At 41.6% G+C, this 21,983-nt stretch overlaps 1 protein-coding gene across 1 annotated transcript; it reads left to right on the top strand.

Annotated features, from left to right (window-relative positions):
• The first annotated feature begins 751 nt into the window (after window positions 1-751).
• On the top strand, window positions 752-20,949 carry scarf2 (scavenger receptor class F, member 2). Its single transcript, XM_076730808.1, has 11 exons — window positions 752-1,492; window positions 3,878-3,936; window positions 4,026-4,127; window positions 4,785-5,304; window positions 5,819-6,037; window positions 6,278-6,406; window positions 6,754-6,857; window positions 8,187-8,301; window positions 8,633-8,730; window positions 15,135-15,290; window positions 16,526-20,949. The coding sequence occupies exons 1-11, from the start codon at window positions 1,383-1,385 to the stop codon at window positions 17,761-17,763; spliced, it is 2,850 nt and encodes a 949-aa protein (XP_076586923.1). The 5' UTR covers window positions 752-1,382; the 3' UTR covers window positions 17,764-20,949.
• Window positions 20,950-21,983: the final 1,034 nt, after the last annotated feature.

Here is a 21,983-nt window from a genome sequence, read left to right as displayed (position 1 = left end):
CTGGCTGTGGGTTTTGTTGACATATGGTTGGTGGATTATGCCAGTAGAATTCAATTACAAACCGTCAAAACATTTTGTAGAGGGCTAATGAATGACTTTATTTTGGACGTGAGGGGATGTTGAGTCGAAGCCCACGACTTGGATGAGATATGCTCTTGTGAGACTCCAGGCACATCATTAGCAGAGAGAGACGTTGGACTGGATGTTCTAATGCATCTGATGTAATGAGTGAAAAACATGATATTTCTCTTGCCTTCAGCCTACAGCTTGCACTGGTTAAGAGGCTTTGCACTTGTATTTCTTGAGCACAGGAGGTGCCACATGCCAAAATTACTCCGTATTAACAGATGGGGGAGCCATTGTCTAACATGTATTTATTGCTGCTGCCCCCCCTCCAGCCCCCCCACCTCACAAAGGCACACACTCTCCCCATCCATCAATTAAAAACTACCATAAATTAGTGTTTTCAAGTAGTTAACATTTCTTCAAATCGTAGCCTATCATCAGTGCAAATCATAAATGTGTAACTTTAAATTCTGGATGAAAGTTGGAGATGCTTGCAAATGTTAAATATAATACTGACAATAGTGGTTATGACGCAAAAGAGCAATGTTTTTTCATCCCAGTCGTCCATATTAGGTTACATTTGTTTGTACAAATTAGGCCACAAGACTTTTCCTTTTTTTTTTTTTTTTAGCCAGTGCCATTAAAAGAGAGCCTGCTGCACACAGGCCGAGGCTATGTAAATCTGGTGGCGCACGCATGGCGCACAAAGCCAAAGATAGAGTAACAAATCAGGAATTTCCCTCCTGCCACTCCTGAGAGCGCAAGAGAGGACAAAAGTTACGGATTAAGCGCTTCTCCTCTGAGTGGAAAAAGCGAAAGGCAGCTAGTTTGCCGTAATCTTTGGTCATCAATCCACACGGTCCAGACGCATTGAGGACGTTATTGTTTTGGGGGGGAAAAAAGTTTTTATTTTTCATGATGAGTCTGGAGCCATCAGCTTTGCACGATGGCCTCATTCAGAAACTCTGACGGAATAAACGGCGTCCTGCAGGAGAACAGCGTTTACCGTGAATACTGTGATTCGCAAGTTTTGGTTTTATGACTTTTTTTTTTTTTTTTCTCAGCTGTTCGGTTGGGATTGCTGTCGCTGGTCACTTTTTCGCTGCTGAGTTTCTCGATGGCGTAGGTGGTGGCAAGAGTTTTTAAATCACCCTTTTGGAAAGAAGGATCTGAAACTTCTAATGCAGATGCATCTGGATTATGTGCAGAAAACCAATCGGAGTGTTTAAAAGCCAGTGAGAGCCCACCATCAACACTTTTGGAGGAGGGAAATGCGGAGTAAAAACGGCGTCTAGAAGGATGCTGCTGCTTGTACAATGGAAGTGAAGAACTCTTTTGCTGTTGTTGCGGTGGTTTGTCTCTTCTTTTGGTCCAGCTTCAGCCAAGAACTCAACCCTAAAGGCAAGAATGTATGCAAAGCGCCTGGGTAAGCATCAGTGCAGAGGGAAATAGGATTTAGTCCACTGGTTGTTCACGAAAAGTTTGTAAGTTTTCCTCGTGACTTTTTTTTTTTTTTTTTTTTTTTTTTGCCTCTTTCTCCCTTCCACTAGGATTTTCAAGCTGCTTTAAATTGCATCCATAACAAGCGGTCTCACCTCCTACCTCAAGTATTTTTCATGTTCTGGAAGACTGATTTGGTTTTAAAACGGAGTACAAGTCATTCATAACTTGGTAACATTGACATTTTTTGCAGTGTTTGCCGTATGCACACATAGCGGTCCACACTAAAGTGGAAAAAGTCGCTGTTGACTGTATGAAATCAACCACTGACTTCAGCCTTCTTTCACCTTTACGCCAATAATTCTTGTTTACACTGCTATATTCGATAGATCATTTCAGGTGACCTCTTTCTTTTTTACATATAATGTGTTAGCAGTCTGCTGTATAGCAGGAGGCGGAGTCCATTGAAGAAAGCAGCTGTACAGATGTGTACATCTGGAAAAGGAGTGTTCTCAGTGCTGTGTAGGGGGCGCTCTCATTGCTCACTGACCTATAAAGCATTCGTGGCACCGTTGGATAATACATTGTGGTTGATAATGCACTTTAAAAAAAAAAGTTTTGGGGAGTTTGGGGAAGTTGGGGAAAAACATATTTTTTGATGACGGTTGCTTTTCATAAAGAAAGTCAATCATTTACGTGAAGTTAGAGAATTATATTCTGGGAATCCACATATCCAGACAGCCCACTCTCAGCTGTTTCAGTTTCCAAAAAGCATTTGTTTATGACCTCTAGGATTATAGCTGAGCATGTGCATCTGGTTTCATGTGTAAAAGAAAAAACATCCAAGTCCACAATTGCTGACCGCAGCATCCAAACTTGCTGGACTGATGTCTATGAATTTTGAAATGGTCGTAGGCTAGAAACAGCAAATGTAGTCCAGGCCTCTACTATGCTGTAAAAGACCTGTGCTTATAGTTTGTTGAAGTGTTACTTGTAAGATAACTTGACCTCCTTTCCAGACTTCGAGACAGGAGAGGATGAAAACTAAATAAGTGTAAATGAGAGCTGTCAGAGCAAAACTGAAAATAGATCATTTCAAAAGCAACACACTTCATTTTACTGTGCAGTCAGAATGAAATATAACCAAGAGCTGAAAAGCTGTGGTTGTGCTGTCGTCTCATACATTTGTCTCTGCTTCATTGGGCAACAAATGGTCATTTACCAGAAATGTATAGACTATTTTAGTGCTTTGTGAAATTTTCAGTGTGATATATATAGAACTGGACTCAACTGCTCTGTAAGTTTGACATTTTGCCCTCCATCCAGCATTCAACATTCATTGCAGTGAACTCACCACTCACTTGGCCCGTTATGTTTTTATTTCCTCTGACTTGAATGTGATGCTTTCAGCACTGATTGCAGAAAAATGGGTTTTTGAATCAGCGAAAGAGCAGCTATTGAAGTCCTTGGCAAATGTAGTTGGTACATTCTTTTATGTAATAATGAAAGGAAAACAGGAGTGCAACTATGCCTCTAAACACCAAATGAATTCCACACAACACTGAATGCAGTCTTTCTTCTTGAGTGCTGACAGGGATTGTCTCTGTGTTAAAGATCAGCAAAGGTCATCTCCACGCATGTTGACTGGTGGTCGACATGCATGGAGATTTGGTGCATGAAATTTTGGTGCAGCACAGCTGCCAAAAAGTTAAATCCAGTGCCATATTATGGATATAACAAGGTAAAAGGCTTATTCCAATCTAAAAATTTAAATCGTCCTTCCATAAAATGTGAAAGCATGCAGAGATTAGACCTGTGATCTCTACCACGCGCCTATTTTGGCAGGATAAAAAACAGTGTAGCTCCCTGCTCATTGACTGAAAGCAAACTGCCATCTTCAAACACTTAAGGGGAAGCTGACGTGTTGCAGGGGCCCCACAGAGGTCACAGGCGTGGGAGGAAGAGAAGACGCATCCCTCCTTTCCTGACAGGGCCTAAAACTTGGCTGCAAAACGTTGTCTCTGAATATTCAAATTCCTCCTTCAGTCCCCAAAGGCTTTGGAGCGCTAAAGAACCTGATAAACGACGCCGAATCAGGGGTTAAGGGCTTTTGATTGTATGTACTTTACACAGCTGGAAATGACCCCTATTCAGGTAAATACACAACCATGTGCTAAGCATATGCGTTATGTATAATGCCCTGCATACATTTGCAGAATTCGACATCAGCCACATCAATACGACATAGGAAATCAAAGAGGCTTGAGTTGGGTGTGGATGCTGCTGCTTTGATATGTGTTTGTTTCACTGTATTTGAGCCAGGTTCTTCATCATTCCCCTCTCATTCTGAATCTCGTGACTTCTTTTCCAGATCATCGGGATTTGTGTGCTGCAGTGGATGGGGGCAGCTAGGGGACGAATGCCTGACAGGTATGTAGTGTACCTTGCAGAGTTCTAACATTTATCAGCACATGTCATGTCGCTCATTGAATAATGTGACCCGTTCTTGTTCACCCAAGCTCTCTGTGAAGGCAACTTCACCTGCAAGGAAAATGAGGTGTGTGTCAGGCCGAATGAATGTCGCTGTCGTCATGGATACTTTGGAGCTAGCTGTGACACTAGTAAGAGATTTACGATCAGCATTTCTACCTTTTGCCTTTTGTCGCTTGTGAACAGAAAATATTTCACCTTCAAAATACAAATTTTTTAGCTCCCACTCTAAAACTACAGGTATGTCAGTTGGTCCACACTGAAATATCTCAATGACTCAGCGATAGATTACTATGAAATTTTGTACTGATATTGATGGAGCCCAGAGGATGAATCTGAATGACTCTGGTGACCCTGTGACTTTTCCTCTTGCACCACTAGCAAGTTGACATTTGTGGTTTTGAGGGAAATCATACTGCCATAAAAGTTGGTACACACAATCATATTCCCCTCAGGATAAATTTTAGTGCCTTTGGTAAGCCCCTGTCATCTACCATTATTATAACACCAACATTTTTATCTGCCCAGTACACACATACCCAACATCCTTAGCTGTATGTTGCGTTTAGCGCTAATTAGAATGTGTTAGCTACATGCTAAAGAAAGATGGTGATCATAGTAAACATTGTACCAGCAAAACATCAGCATGATAGCATTGCCGCTGTGAGTATGCTCTGCTCAGCCTCACAGAGCCTCTTGCATGACTGTAGACTTACTTTTGTGTAAGGATATTTGACAAGTTAGAAGAATATTTCCCATTTTCTGATTACTGCACTGTCTTTTAACAGAGTGCCCTGCCCAGTTCTGGGGCCCTGACTGCAAAGGGAAATGTAATTGTTACCCCAACGGCCAGTGTGACGACTTGACCGGCGAGTGTACCTGCAACCACAATCGCTGGGGACCTAACTGCGAGAATGCTTGCTTATGTCAAAAGGGCAAGTGTGACCAAGAGACAGGCAAATGCACATGTCACCCTGGCGTCTGGGGTCCCCAGTGCAACAACAACTGCTACTGCAGCATCAATTCTGTTTGCGATGCAATGACAGGGCGATGCCTGTGCAATCCTGGTTGGACTGGGAGGAACTGTGCAATTCAGTGTAACTGTAACAATTCACCATGCGACCAATTCACGGGACGCTGCCAGTGCCGGGAGAGGCTGTGGGGCCCCCGGTGTGAACGGTACTGCCAGTGCGTCCATGGCAAGTGCAATCAGGCAGACGGCTCATGTACCTGCACACCAGGGTACCGTGGGAAGTTCTGCAGGGAGCCATGTCCTGCTGGGTTCTATGGTCAAAACTGCAGGAACAGGTGGGGGAAAAAACTTGGCAGAGAGCAAATGTACCATTTCATAAACACAGGAAGCATGCAGTTTTACAGATGTCTAACGTTAACTTCCCTTGTTTGATCCATATTATGGTGTGGTTTTGTGGTTTTGATAGGAAATAAGATTTGATATATGCTACAGCTGATAACCCTTAAAATATCCCTAACATGTCACTTAATGGCACAATAATAAAGTGAGATTTGGGAGTTGGTATTCACATTATCCCATAATCATCAGCCAACATGCAAAAGCAATTCAGGTTAAGTGCTTTAACTTCCATGGACTCTGCCGTTCTCACACGACACAGATGCGACAAAGCAGAAAGAGAACAGTGAGTGTTCAATGTTGTTTATCTCCCTCTTTAAAAGATCGTTAGAGAAACAATCTCAAGCATACAAATGCAGATTTTTTCATGAACACTTTCACTGCATTTAGATGAGATGGATGATTTGTTTGTGCAAAGATTTTATGTTTTCTGTTTTCCTTGGCTCACCACAGGTGTGGGCATTGCAAGGGCCAGCAGCCCTGTAAGGTGACAGAGGGACGCTGCATCACGTGCGACAGAGGGTGGAATGGGACGCGGTGTGACCAGCTCTGCTCCAAAGGCTTCTTTGGCGAAAACTGTCAGGAAGTGTGTCCCACCTGCAAAGATGGTCACCACTGCGACCCCATTCATGGCAAGTGCTCTCACTGTAACCCTGGCTGGATTGGGGACAGGTAAGAAAACACACACAGTCCCACTTAGAAATGTGTATCAAAAGAAAAATCTAAAAAATGCTCGTATTTCTGACTTTTTTTTCCAGGAATGTTTTGTCATTTTCTAAATTGAAACATAATGGCTGGGCCTTTAACTAGTAGCTACTGTAATAGAATTTTCCGCACTGTGATAATGTCTGTGACTCAAACTGCTAAGCGTGAAAATGACTGTAATCATGGCATTCCTTTTGTATGTGATAGGTGCGAGGTGCGCTGCCCCAATGGCACATATGGCGAGAACTGTGAAAACAACTGCAGTCACTGTTTTAACGGCATCTGTCATGTTGTCACCGGAGAGTGCTTGTGTGACCCGGGGTTTTATGGCACCTAGTAAGTCGTAAAGGCACCTCATACCTCAAAAAAACTCATGTTTATGCCTGTGCAGCTTTACAGTACGCATGCTTTCATATTATTTTTTTTACACACTTATATTTCGTGGAAACTGACTGAGCTAGCTTGTGTTTTGAGGCATATTTTTTTACTGATACTAATAAATGGCACTCTTGGAATAGAAGAGTGAAATTCCTACAAACTTCCATCACAGGAAAAAAAGTTGCCTGTAAGAAAGAACTGATCCCATTTATACCTCATCTCTCTCTCTCTGTCCTATTTAATGCATCTGTCACTTGGAATGAACATTAAACAGATGTTGTTTTTGTCTCTTCTCTGTACTCAAGCTGCAATATGACCTGTCAGCCTGGCCAGTATGGAGTGAACTGCAACCGAACCTGCTCTTGCCATGACAAGAACTGTGATCCTGTGTCTGGCGCTTGCTATCTTCGTAAGAAAATCTCTCTTTTTTTAAGATTAGCCGCATGCTTTGTGGTTTTGTGTGAACAGCAGTCAGAAACAGGATTTTTTTTTCTAAATAATGTACCTTTTCAGAGGCCGAAAAGCATTTCTTCCTGGTACTACACATACAGAAAGAATTATAACCCTCTGAACTGTTTGTTCAAAGAGCCAGATGTCACTAATGCTGCTTGTGTATTAAATGTCTAATAGTTGGCTGTACACACTGAGTACCAACAAACACATCTATTCAGGTCAGTGTGTAGTGGGAGAGTTAACGTAGCGAGGCCTTGATAGTGTTTCCAGACCCAGACCGGTGTCCTTTTTATGGCTGTGTTTGTTGGCGCTGTTCCTGTCCAGCCAGAGAGAGAGAGGAAGAGAGAGAGAGAGGAAGGAAGAAATAAAGAGGGGGATGGAGAAAATATGAGAGAAAAAGCAAAGTTGGAAGGGAGACAGATGGAGGGAGAGTAGAGGAAAAGGTGGACTGTTTGGAAAGAGGAGATCATTGGAGGTAGGCAGGTAGAATATTGTTACACATGACACAAAGATAGCAGGGATTTTGGCTGGTGGACATGATGGGTGGCGGCAGATAGGTCAGTGATATCATAAGATCTTATAAGGGCTTGTTACTTTAACCGGTTTCCATTCTTTATCCAGCTGTTATCACAGAGCAATGACATGTCACGCCCAGACTGCCAAACAATCCATCTCAGCCTTATGTGACAGTGTAAAGACCAAAGGGTCACCTCCACTTACCCCTTAACTGATGGTTCGCTTCTCTGCTGGTGTCATATGTCATCCATACTTATGCAACATAGCACTTATTATCTTTGGGGTGTGTCCCACTTGAAGAGGGAGGGAGTGCTAATAAATCATCAATGAGTTATGGTGAGGGGTGTGTAGTAAAGATTGGGGGTGATGAGAGGAATTAGCTTGCAGGAAATCAGCAAAGAAAGGGTAAGTGGTCCCACGTCTTGAGGGACACAAGATTGATAGTGAATTATTTAGAGTGAATTGCAGCCTGTTGCAATCTCATTTCCTCTAAGATGCTTCATGTCAAGTAGCGATTGAAAATCAATTGTTAACGCAACACCATGTGTTATCTTTATTATTGAAGCTGACTAGCACATTAATAAAAGATTATAGTTTGCTGAGCCCTCTCCTCAAGTCATTTGTACAGTAAATCATAATAATTTGCCATGTGCCAAGGTGTCTAGTGTTAGTGATGACAGAGAGAGAGATTTGTTGAAATTGGCATCAGAGGTTTGCACTGAATGTGGCAATGTGGCACACCCAGATTTCCCTGCATCTCGTCTTTCAGAGCCCAACCAGCGGATGGGTGTGATTGCGGCTGGAACTCTGGTCTCCTTTTTACTGATAGTCCTGCTCTCGCTGCTGTGCTGCTGTTGCCTGTGTCGACACAAAGACGACCACAAGTGAGTGACAGATGGGTGTCTTCACCTCTATGGTCCACCCTGGGGGCTCAAGTTCCTTGTATGAGGCTTGCCCTGGTTATGAAAATAGAGGAAAATATTATCTTTTTAGTACCTCTCACAGGTACCAGGTTGTTAAATGAATAACTGCATATAAATTGTGTTTTAAGTGCTTTTATATATTGACATTACAGTGTGAGTAGCAACATGAGCAGCCCCTGAGCCCTCAAAAGAGGCACTGGGCCAGGTTTAATATGCCTTCTTTTGAATGATTCATTTGGATTTCCATGGCGTCATCCCTTTTCAATCCTAACCAAGACAACTCTACCAACAGCAAAAAAGCCAAGCGGATCCTGTGTGGACGATTCAGCCGAATCAGCACTAAACTTCCCCGTATTCCACTGAGGCGACAGAAACTGCCCAAAGTAGTCGGTAAGCCCCAAAACTCTTTTTCATATCCCACCGCAGCGCTGCCAGAGGGTGCTGTATTTTATGTAATCATCCTCACTGGTGCTTGTACAACAGTCCTCTAAAGCCGCATCACTCTTAGCTTCATGAATGCATAATTAGAGCAGATCATGAATGCAAAGATATTCAGATTTTGACATACGACCGAGATGTCAGAGAATATTAAAACTGTGATTTCACTGGCTATCAGCGCTTTTGTGTCTTCAGGTGAGCACAACAGAGGCAATGACAGCAGTGAATGGCAGTCAGTGAGCATTTTCCTTCAGCGCTACCTTAGCCTGGTCTTAGATGATGAATAGGGTTGAAAAGTGTATGGTGGCTGCCAGGCAAGTATGGGGTTTCATTTGAAAGGAATGCACTGGTTTTAGAGCCCCTTATTATTCTTGGCACCCTCAAATGCCATGTGTTCATATTTTTACAACCCTAAACTGGGGCTTTTTTCTCCCCATTTTCTTTACTCGTTTCCATCGTCTTCTTCCCTAAGAAAATTTTTCTTGGGCTGAGGAGGAGGCTGTGTTATTAAAAGAAGGCCAGCGGTTGTCGGGGGGCCCGGGTGGTGGTGAGTGACGCGCTATCAAAGGCTGCACTGTTTGGGTGGACGCTGCTGCTCTGCTGCTCCTTGTGGAGGTCTCGTGGTCTGTGACAGATCTGTCAGTGACCCCGGGCCTTTTTCTTTTTTCTTTTTTTTTTCTTAATCATACACAGAGGAGATATGCTGATTTTTTAAATCCCCACAACACACACGTTTAACATGGCTGTTTTTGTTCAGGGCTTATAAATAGTTTAAATGGTTTAAAAATACACACTTAATCATCTTAATCATCAGTGTTTGTATAAGCAGATAGTGATCTTGCCCCTATTAGCCATGCTATATTATACAAATAATTATTCTTGTGACAGTACATGTAGTTGCAGGTTAAATGTAGCAGAACAGCAATATTTTTTTGTTCTACACAAATGTCTGTAAGGAATTATTTAACATTTTCTAGACATTTTTTGTACATACCTATATAGGAGCCTATTTGTATTAATTGCGCAAATGTTTTAATTAACTACGTGAAGTAGGAGATATTAAGGTAATGACAATGACAGAATATAGGGATGACATTTGCAGTAGTGGTCTAGAGATTAATTCATTAGTCCACTGACAGAAAGTTACTGCACAGACATTTTCATTATCGATTTCATGTTAAAAGTTATTTATCATGACAAAAGGCAAATATTCCTGTTGTTGTTGTTCCAGCTTGTCAAATTAGCACCTTTTGGTCATTTCATGTCAATAATCTTTGGGTTGAACTGGTGAAACAAGCCATGAGTTTGGGCTCTGGGAACTTATGATGGGACTGTTTCTCTGTTCTATGTATTTATATTCAATGTATTACATGGCAGTTTCCAAATGTTGCTTCAGCTTCATTAGGAAACACTGTAATTTGATTCTTTAATGAGGCTCGACTGAAGTTCCACTGAAGTGGAAGGAGTTAAAACACGATGACCTGGTTTCTTTTCCATGTCTGAGCAGCATGTGCCTCCTCAGTTATCCAGCTGATTATTTAAGCTAGAATCTTTCTATTATGCCTCCGTCAAAATGCAACGAAGACAGAGTTGCCTTTGTCATCACAGTGTGGGACATTAATGTGCTTGTTTGTGAAGAGTTTGACCATGTGAAGCATCGTGACCGAGGCATTAAAAGCAACACTATCCCAACCAAATGCCTTTTCATACAAATGATCAATTTCACAGTTTTACATAAAGCTACTGAGAATTGCCAACACTGCAAGCAAAGAAACATCCATTTTGAGGCTTTTACAGTCAAAATTTCCACTTTGTCAGATAGCTAATAAGACTGCCATGAACGTATTATGTGTCTCTCTTGTCCTTCCCAGTTTGTCCTATCCAAACTGTTGCTACTCTGCTTTCTGTTGGGCTACCCACAGAAGCGTGGTCTGCTAACATTTGGAAACTCAAACTCTAACTGAGGCTTCACAGTCCTGCACACACACACATTCCAGAGGGGGCCCAATGGGGCTGGAAACAGGAAGTGGTCAAATTTACCCCAGCCCGTGTCAGAACTGTGATTTATCCACACCAGGGTCAGTGGCAACAGATGTGGCAAGACAAAATGAGAAAGGAACAGGGGGGAATACGGAGGGAAGACAACATTTACTCCTCTGTTAGCATAGTTAGCCTCAGAGAAAAAGCTACAAGAAAACACTGTCACTTCTTCACCTCCTGGCATAACGAAGTCTGTGTGCTTGTCGTTTGACATTCCATTCTAAGCATATTTACTCCACACCCTACGGATACATGTCTGTCCGGCATTCCTCGCATCCTCTGTGTCCAAATGCCTCCCCATCAGTGAGGGCTGAGAGCAGCGCCACCTGCTTTTTTCATCTTTACTTAGCCTGGCAAAGTTAGCTGAAATCGCAAGTGCGTTTGCAGCAATGGTCGACTTCACGTTCATGTAGTTGTGTAGTGCCGCAAGAAACGTTTCTCACAGTCTAAAGTCACTCTAAAGTGCATTAAGATGAAAAAAAGGAAAAAAGGGCTGCTTGAATTGAGTTGACTTGAGAAACAACGTGCTTCTGCCCTAATTGTCTTTATCAGATCATTTTCCAAATATTTATCATTAAATGTGATCAGTGATTGGTTAGTAGGCTCAGAGTTGACCATGTTAGACGTCACAGCAATGACGCATGCATGACGCATGTCATCCTGTAACCCTGACATATTTCATATTATTTTTTATTATTATTGGCACGTAATACCCTCAATCTATGCCAAAAATCCCACAGCTGGACCAAGCATTTGAACTAACAACCTTCTTGTCCCAGTCCAGCTCTTTAGCCTTTACACTACCTCTGCCTCAGGTCTGTTAACATCCCCCCACTGAGCAACTGTGGTGGAGGAGCACTGCAGCTGGGACGTGTCAATAATGCCCTGTTGTGCGTTGGCCTCCATGTAGGGAGGGAACACAGTGGCGTCCAGTCTGCAGAACAATCTGCCCCGCTAGACCCACAGTCTGGAGGGAGCAGCTTTCAAGGGCAGCAGTTGTTCGTCACCGCGTATAAGGGAGGTCGCAAAATACCCATGTGTTAGCTTGTTGACTAACTTAACTGAAGTCTTTGCATAGGTTAGCTGCTCTACATTCCTCAGTCACTCAGAGTCTCTGTCTGTCTGCCTCTTGCTGCACAGTAAAGACCCTGCACAAAGGCAGGAGTGATTCATTTATTTATTCCTCTGCTGAATTTGTGTAAAATATTGTTTGTCATTAACACCTCTGGATAAATATTTTGCTGGGTCCTGTATACAGTGTATATTTTTATTAATGTACCACATCCACATAAAGCTGATTTCTTTCTTTACAGTTAATACATGCAGAATAGTAGTGCCATGTCACACTTTGGTGTCATTTTCATAGCCCAACATTAACTACACACATCGAGACAGCAGGCTGGCATTACTCTGGTAAACAGGATATCCTTAAATAATCTCATAAATGAGTGCCCTTGGATGGAAGTCCCCTTTACATACATATCAAAAGGCTTGTTATTCTTGGTCTGTGTTTCCCCCTTTTACACACATCTGTACTTGCTTATTTTAGACATGTTGCACCTGTGTTGACATTATCCACCCGACGAATAAGACAAAAACATTAGACTCCAAAACTCAAGCATGTAGGTCAGTGGATTGGTTTAGTTTCATTCTCCTTATGAATGGTTCAAGGGCTCTACAACAATTGATTTGAGTAAGAAGATCAGGGCACAAAATAATCACTGCAAACATCTTGGAAGGGCTTTGAATTAGAGTTGCACCGAGCTGCTTCAGTCTCAAGTATGTGTATGCAAATTAGCAAATGAAGTGGAGCACATATCAGTCTTTAAATAACATTTGTTAACGCTTTTCTTATGAGAAGAAGTCTCCTTACAGTTTGCTTTCTAATTTATTATCGACGATACTCAGCTTTTAATTGATTGTCCTGTATTGTACTGTCAATTTTATTTCTATAAGACAAAATTACAACTACATAATCTCATAAATGAGTGCCCTTGGATGGAAGTCCCCTCTACATACATATCAAAAGGCTTGTTATTCTTGGTCTGTGTTTCTCCCTTTTACACACATCTGTACTTGCTTATTGTAGACTTATTGCACCTGTGCTGACATTATCCACCCTACGAATTAGACAAAAACATTAGACTCCAAAACTCAAGCATGTAGGTCAGAGGTTTAGATGAATAGTTTTGGATAAATGTAAGAACATTTTTTTAAGGAGCAGTGGTTTTAGATCATTGTAGCAATAAAGATTTACCCAAGTGGTTCTTATTTCTCAGCATCCCAGCAAGATTTGAAAACAGATCTTCCGAGGTATTAATTTACAGCTAAATTCTGTAATTTGAAAAAGTAGATAACACTCGGCAGCCTCAAGGAAAAAAACAAATCAGCGTTCTGAAAACGGCTTTGTACAAACATGTTTGTACACAAAACAGTTCTGTGGCGCACACACACACACACATCCTCTATGATCCACTTCTGATTTGACCATGACTAAATCTGGTTGTTGTTTGAGAAAATGTTGAAAGCAAGGAAAGCAGATGAGACAGAAAATGGCATGGTGTGAGGCAGACGGATGGACACGGGAAGCAAAAGAATAAACATCAGGTCAGTTTGTGATGAAAGCTAAGCCAGACATGTTTAGTTTACACTTTATGCTGAGGGGAACATTTAAACAGATTATCTGCTAAAGTTATACAGTATGTATTTGACTGTTATTAAGATCAAGATTTTCTTGCTTTGGAGCATTTTAAAAGGGTATGCATATCAAACACTGATAAGGAGAGATGCAGTGAGAATTTAAACAAAGCTGTGCAAAATCCGAGTGACATATGCTTCCCATACCCAGATATTACAGATGAAATACAAAGGAAATGCAGTTTCTCTTCTAATAGTGCTTGTAGAGTCACCAAGTCTGCAGAAATCCAGCTGTAGATCCCTTAAAGTAGCTCATCTTTTTAGTTACAATCAAACAATAACAGCTAAGGAGTTGCGATTTGTTTCTGGCCAGGGTCCTGGTACAGTTTAGGGATTTCTTCCATGCAGGGTTTATCTGAGGTCTAAACAAACGGATGGACCCATGTATCATCAGGCATGTAAACAGGAGCATCTGATGTGGTCGGTCATGTCAAGTTAACGCCCGGTACAGTTTAGGCCAAGACTGCACTGATCACGCCAGATGGGAAGATCAACTGCAAGTATTCCTCAGAAACCACAGCTGTCCTGAGACTGAAGGGTCAGCAGAATGCTGCAGTGTCTGAAGGGGAGGAAGGAAGAGGAAGATTGAGAGAGGGAGGCAGACAATGAGTGAGAAACAAGACTCGACCTACATATCGTTGAGGGAGAGGATTCAGTGGAAGATAACTAAAGAACCCATTTTCAGGCTAATTTTGCTCAGCACCTAAGTATTAGAAAAGACCAGAATAAGAGATGGCATGAGATTGATAAATTGTTGTTCTAATGACAGATTCTCAATTATTACAGCTAGAAGGGGTGCAGACTACCTGTTTTTAGACCCTCTTACTGGCTAGTGTTCCTTGCTTGGTTAGGGGTATGGATGGTGAGGTTTAGAAAAAAATGTCACAGAGCCAATCAGAGGCAGAGTAGGGTTACAAAATATAGATGCTCAACTGTCCTTTTAAGGAGAATTATATATTCATTAAAGCTTTTGTGGTTTATTTTCACTTTCGTTTTATTTGATTGAATTAGAATATATTCTGTAACATCTCACAGAGTGAGAAAACAAACAATATAAGAATCCCCTCACATACTCCTCAGTTATTTATTCAGTCATAAATGTATTCATAGATTTAGTACATTAATATCTAAACCTCAGTAGCTTTATGTAGTAATCTTTTGAAGGGCTAATACTGTATATCTCTTGGTTGGTCTTACATCCACTGGTAGTTTGGGTCAACATGAACCTGCTGACCCACCAAAAGTCAAAGTCAACCAAAGTTAAATGAGAATTTCTGCCTCATGTGATGGTCAGAGGAATGCTGGTTGTCTTTTAACCACCTAAGAATAAAACTCTGATGAAAACCTGAATCTCTTTATCTTTTGGTGTCAAAATATGAAAATACTTAACAGTATATACATGAAAATTTCCAAGTTCACTCGCCGTAATGTTGGAGCTTTTGTTAACTCACATGCAAAACCAATAAAACCCACTTTTTCCACAGACTCACTTAAACCAACACTTTCTACAACTCTGCAGCAGTTGGTGAGAGTGAGTGAGAACAGACTGTTGTTCTTGTAACATGGTATAATACCCTCTGGCTGACCTTTTGGCTTCTGCGTTTGTTTTCTGTTCTCAGTAGCCCACCACGACCCAGAGAACACCTTCAACTGCAGCTTTATCGAGCCCCCCTCAGTGGCCGAGCAGCCCTCCCCCTCCTCCTGGTCGTCCCAGGAGTCTTTCTCTTCCTTTGAGAGTGGAGACGAGGGGCCAGTTTACTGTGTGCCCCATGAAGGTGAGTCACCATGAGAATAAATAAACAGTTTAGTTATCTGGACTGACACATAAAAATCCATAATTTGTCTTTGGCATGCAGGACCCTTTTCACATACGCACACATGCTGATAGACACGCGTTTCGGAAGAAGTCAAGATCTCCGGTGTGACTGTGCAGTGACTCACCCACTTCTGTAAATGTCATTATGGAGATAGTTTCTTTATCATATGCCATCGAAGTCCAGGCTTTGCTTCAAGAACAAGGAGATCGTAAACAGGAAAGGAATGGGCAAGTCAGCATATGGCACAAATCCAGCTCCTTGACTAACTCCTTGAAGTTTGTGGAAAACACCCTTTCCATCAGTTTCTATTCTGGAAATCTGACAGTTCAAGCTGATGGATTTTTAGTGCTCACTTAGTGGATTGGTTTAGTTTCATTCTCCATATGAATGGTTCAAAGATTCTGCAACAATTGATTTGAGTTAAAAAGATTAGGGCACAAAATAATCACTGCGAACATCTTGAAAGGGATTTGAATTAGAGTTTCACCGAGCTGCTCCAGTCTCAAGTATGTGTACGCAAAATAGCAAATGATGTGGTGCAGATATCAGTCTTTAAATAACATTTGTTAATGCTTTTCTTATGAGAAGAAGTCTCCTGACAGTCTGTTTTCTACTTTATTATTGACGACACTAAGCTTTTAATTGATTGTCTTGTATTGTGCAGTCACTTTAATTTCAACTATTACAGCTAACAAATTAGCCTTAAAGGGTTTTACAATCAGGACCCTCTATCCTTAGACCCTCAATTAGTGTAAGAAAAAAACAGCACAAAATGAAACATTAAACTTCTTATATTAATATATGATGGTCTCTTACAGTCTCTTCTCTGGCCACAAGTGGTAATTACGGCATAATGATAAATGCTAAAGCATAGTGTAATAGCAACAGAAGTAGAGAATCAGAAGTTAGTGAACTGACTGAGTAATGTTAGTGACACAAACAATAACTACTGTATCAATCAAAGCTGGCTGACATTAGCAAACATTAGCCACTATAAGTTAGTGGTTATGTGACTTCAACTTCACATTTGGAGGAGAAAGAATGTGTTACTTCTCTTATAAATTACATAATCTTGCTTTAACTGTCTATGTGAGCTGATATTTGATGTGTTGGTTTAAAAAAGTCAAATATACTTAATTTTGAATATCGCAATAGACAGTCCTTGAGTAACTCCATATTCCATTTTTCCACAGAATCTGTGAACGAAAGTAAAGAGAAGCGCAGCCCCAGCCCAGCAACAGAGAAGCCAGAAGCAGTCCTTAATGAGGAGGATGCAGGAGAGTACACCTCCCTGAAGGACACCAGTGTCACAAAACCAGAAGGCAGTGAGCAGCCCCTGCTGAAATCCTCTGACAGTGAGGGCTCCACCAGTGGCTCTGAATCTACTACTGCAGCCCTCTATGCCCGTATCGCTCGCCTCTCCAAGCAGTCCAAGGAGGACGACAGTAGTGGCAAGGATGCAGATGGTACTCCCACATCAGAGGCTAAGCGCAATGGAAAGCCACCACCTTCACCTGGTAAGCCGAAACCTCGGCCACCAGACCCATCCACTAAGCCGAAGGTATCGTGGATACATGGAAATACTGCAGGGTCTCCCCAGCTAGAGCAGCAAGGGCAGGGTGGAATGAAGGCACTTGCAGTGCCAAAGGAGAAAAAGAGGAGCTCCAGCGATGGCTCAGCCAAAAGTGAGGAGCGGCAGAAAATGAAGGAGAAGAACCGTGACCAACAGAAGAAACAGGAGGGGAAAGAAGCAGAAGTCAATGGCTCCCCCAGCAAACACAAACCTCTGCGAGGTAAGAAGTCTGGGGATGAGCACAGCAGTCCCAGCCACATGGAGCACATCAATGGCGTGGTTCAGAATGCCCTCAAGAAGATAAGTAGCTTCCACAGCTCCTCATCGGAGAAGAAGAGTGCTGACAGTCCAAAGGAGACCCCCAAGGAGCCACCCAAGAGCCCCAAGGTCATTCACCCTCATATGAACTCAGAGGCTGCCACACTCCTGGCAGCTCAACTTAAGGAGAAAACCCAAAGCATCAACAGGAACGAGGGAACAGGTCTGACAAAAGCCAATGGTCTCTCCACACCCAAGGGAAACCGTGAGAAGCCAACACCTCCACAGAAAGCCAAGAGGACCCCGTCCAGTGGATTGAGCCAGCAGAGCTCCACCAAGCCCCTGCTGCCTACCTCGAGCAGCCTCCAGAAGATGGTGGCACCCGTCACCACCGACCTCGGGACCCCTGAAGCCAAGAGCCCGGAGAAGCAGGACTTGAACGGCTCAAAGTCAGGGGACCCAACGTTGGATCCTACACCAAAGAAGACTCCCATAAAAAAGCCACCCAGGAAGAAAGGCAAGGAGGGTACTTTGGATACACCGGAAAGTAAAACACCCCAGCCAAAGACAGCCATTATGCCACCACAGGTAGTGAAATAAGGGTTTCCAAGGACAAATGGCCAAAGTTTGTTATGGATTTCGAAGAGACTAAAATGGATTTGTTCGAAGGTCAACCATACAGTTTTTCAAACAAGGAATTTTAACATTTTTCTTTGTGAGTGTGCTGTGACTCCAGGACCAGCCAAGAGTGAGAAATGCTTTTAAATCGAGGGCACAGTTGAGTCGTACTGGTGAGTTTGTATTATAATGACCTCTATAGACCATTTTATTTCATTTCAAGAATGCTTTTCGTTTAACAACTATGTATCAATCTCACACCACAACCTGTGGCTAAGCCGGACACAACTGTGAGAGCAGTGGTGCACAGACATAATCCATAGTTCATTCATCTCTATTCCTCTGCAATATGCCCACCACTATATTTATATATGGATTGCTTTTATGTTATGCAGTTGTCAGAAAAATAGCTACTTTATATGTACGCTTCCCAAAGGTACTGAAGGTACTAAAAATAACAAGAAAATTAGATCCTCTGAGGATTGTAAGCTATTTTTATTTGTTTAGTTTTTTTCCTCATTTCTAAGGACCACCATGCTCAATACAGTTCTATACCTTAAGCCACCTTAAGTCAAATATAAGTCTCATTCTTGATGTCAAGGCTGTTCTTTGCAGAAAGGTCTATGTAATTGTCAGGGAAAAGCAACACTTTTACAGTTTCAGTGTGATTTGTTGAAGAACTTTGTCTTTTAACAAACAAATCTACTTTTTTATTTTTCCTCTACTTTGCTACCAGAGCAAGTTTCAGGTTGATATACTGCATTATTAGGAAGCTTCTCTTTAATCAACTAAATTTGACACCATAAGGACTCAAGTTATGCAACATTTAGGACATAATTGTCTTCTTTGCCCGTGAGTCACCTTTAATTCCTCACTAAGCTTTAGCATTGGTTTCAAGGCTCCTCTCTACAGAAATATATCATTTTTGGATTTAAAGTCCTAGTTCTCTTTTGTCTAACCCTGTTAGACATGGTTTGCTGAAACCCAAATAAGTTCTTTGATGTTTCTGCAAAGAGGGCTGTTTTAAACATCTTTCATACTTCTGCTAACACCAAATCACCAGAATGTGCTCTTACTGTATGTTTTATTCAGTCAGCTAAACCACTAAACCAAAAATGAAATCCCAGGCTATCCTATGTCCTCACTTTATGTCATGCTTATAAATCACTTTAAACTCGTTACTTTGTCTGTAATGCAGCAATATCTATAGCTTTCCTATTCTGTATTTAAGAAAACATACTGCAGGATAATATCCTCCCTGTAAAGCAGATGCAATAATTTTGTTAAAGTAATGGCTGTTCGGCTCATTCTGTACAGAAGGAGACTGCCATGTGTCTTTATTTGCCCTTTCAGTTCAGCTGAGAAACTAGGTCAGTATCACCATTTGAGCTGTTCTAATTTCACATTCATTTGTTTATGCCATCGGGGTATTGTGTGAAAAAAATAATCTTGACAAAAATGTTTTGTCCCTTAAGGATCATATTATCTTAAGCTAGTATATGAACGCTGAAGTAGTAGGGTGCTTTCATTTCATTGTTTTAGGGTAAGGCTGAATGGTACCGTGCCTCAATGTGCCTCAACTGTGGATCAGTTTAAGCAAAAGAAGCTATGTTTGCCTAAATGCTGTTGCCAACTTTTATGTCAACTAAAATAAGTAAACCAAAAAAGGTGGTGGGGTGGGGTACTTAAACTGGACTATCTCAGTTTTTCAGGCGGAAAAGCTTTTTATTTCTGTTATTGAGTGGATTGCTATTTTGTAAATAGCACTCAAAACAAGAGTTATGACCAGCAGATGAGAGGTTTGCATTGTATGTGACAAGTTCATGTGCCATTGGTATGTTTTGGGCTGAAGGAAATTTTTTATTTACAGCTAATTTGAAAACTTGTCTTGGTTTTATGCTTTTTTATCAAGGTACAACACATTTCTTTGGTTATTTTTTCAACATTTTCTACGTGTATACATTGTGTACTTTTTATTATCTTTGTAAGCTGTGCTTATATGACCTTTTTAGTTCCTCTGTTTTCCTTGGTGTCAATGAACTGGCTTTCATGTTGTATTTGCTTTTTTTGGTATGTTGCTTATTTTTGCCTCTGAAGCAAACCTACAGTATGAGTACTCTCCTCCTGTAAAGTTTACATTGGCTTTGTAATTTTTCTCTGTTGATGTTATTGTTTGTGTAACACTTAACTGTATGACGCAGAGTTTAATTATATGGCATTAATAGCTGCACAGGATATCTGTAACCCTCTTGTTCCCTCCAGTTGTTATTATTGCCTCAAAAAATAACTCATGCAGAAAGGATTGTACAATACTACTACGATACCACTGTTGAAACAATTGCATATACGTACAACCATAACATTGTGTAATTATGAAGTGGCAATCTTTATCTGACTGGCCCATGCCTGTTTTTATAGGCTTACAGTGCATTTTTGTAAAGGAGGGCCTGAAAAGCTGCAAAAATGTTACCAAATGTAAGGTATATTTTGTCTTTTGTGGTTTGTTTTTAGCAACTTTGATTTCCATTTGTGTATGGTCATTAAATTGGTGTTTCCTCATTTACTTCTTTGGAATAAAAAAGCAATACATGTAGCTCTAGTCAAACCAGAATACAAAAATCAGTCCTCATTTAATCAATTTAGGATGACAGTCATATGGTAATTGATGACCCTTCTCATGGGGTCATGACCTCTCCCAGTGTCTTTTTCCAGTGTACAATCAACTACAACAACAATATGGTGAACAGGGATGTATGGGGCAATACACCACATAAATCTCTTACTGTATTCTTCAAAAAAATTCGTTCAAACGCTCATTGATATTTGACCCTTTCCTCTGTCTCTGGGCTACTGGGCTGCCAAGTCCCAGGGCCAGGGCAGGAGTCTTCCAGAGTCATTCGGTCACAGCGGCTCTTCAAAGACCCTGAGGGAACCAGGGAACTGTGCATTTGGCTCCTTCAGGATGGGGGGACAAGAGCTCCTTTCATGGGGAAAAAACAGTGGAAACTCTGTGCTAAGGAATTAATCACGCGCTGCATATGTGTCTTCTTTTGGCGGGGAGAAGAGGGATATGGCAGGACTGGGCCACAAGGCAATGAAGGAGGATGAATGGATGGATATGAGGATGGATGGATAGGTCATGTGATGGGTAATTGGAACCAGAAGGGGAAGCGGCTTTGTTTCGGATTCTACAGTTTTGACATGGTGGTCTACTTACCGCGTGCATGTGTGTTAATCATGCAAAAGTGTTAAGTTGTATTAAGATTTTTCCTGGCTGTGACTGACTGGAGTCTGATTTACAATCCACTTCTCAGCTTGTCTTGATGTTGAGCAAATGGATGTTGATGTGACCTTTATAGACTACTCTAAATGGATTATTGACTATTGAAAGGTTTGCTCAACATGGACTACCTTTCCGTAACTCTGGGGATGAGAGGGTTGGTACACCACTTTGGTCTGTACTGAAGTATCTCAACAACTATTGGATGGGTTGCCATTGAATGTTGTACAGACCCTTGATAACCGTGGTGATTCCGTGACTTTTCATCTAGCATCTCCATGGGCTTGATTTTTTTTTTTTTTTTTTTCGTTTAATTGAAATGTCTAAGCAAATATTGAATGGATTGGTGCAACATTTTGTCCAGACAATTATGATTCCCAGACAATTTGTCCTTGACCTTTGTGATTCCTGAGTTTTCCTAGGTATTTCCTTTTTTTTGACCTGGTCTTTTAAGTCCAGTGTCTTGGAATTAGTGATATCTGGTGGTGGGGTTGCAGACTGCAACCAACTGAATACCCTTTAACTCACCCCTTTTCTTTTCCAAGTGTGTAGCTACAGTGGCCACAAAACTTGCAAAAAACGTGAAAGGTGCCGTCTGGAGCCAGTGTTTTGTTTCTCCGTTCTGGGCAACTACAGAAGCATGGCTGTACCATAGTTACAGGTCATGGACATATCTCTCTGCTGATATGAAGAACTTGTTTGCTACGGTCACTTTACGGTTTGTCAGCCAAAGCTCTTACTGGAATCCATACACTCCCCCACCCTCCAAATCATTCAGTTTTTCATGTGACGATGGCTTGAAGTCTGATTCATGGCCAGGATGGAGAGGAATGTTGACACAACTGCCTCCATCTGCCCGTCCTCAACTCGCAGATGGAGAAGATTCTCAGCTGAGCATACCAACTCATGCTTGGCTTTTCAT

The sequence above is a fragment of the Chaetodon auriga genome, chromosome 5 (genome assembly GCF_051107435.1).
Source record: "Chaetodon auriga isolate fChaAug3 chromosome 5, fChaAug3.hap1, whole genome shotgun sequence".
Lineage (NCBI taxonomy): Eukaryota > Metazoa > Chordata > Actinopteri > Chaetodontiformes > Chaetodontidae > Chaetodon > Chaetodon auriga.
This window is presented reverse-complemented; position numbering and strand designations above follow the sequence as displayed.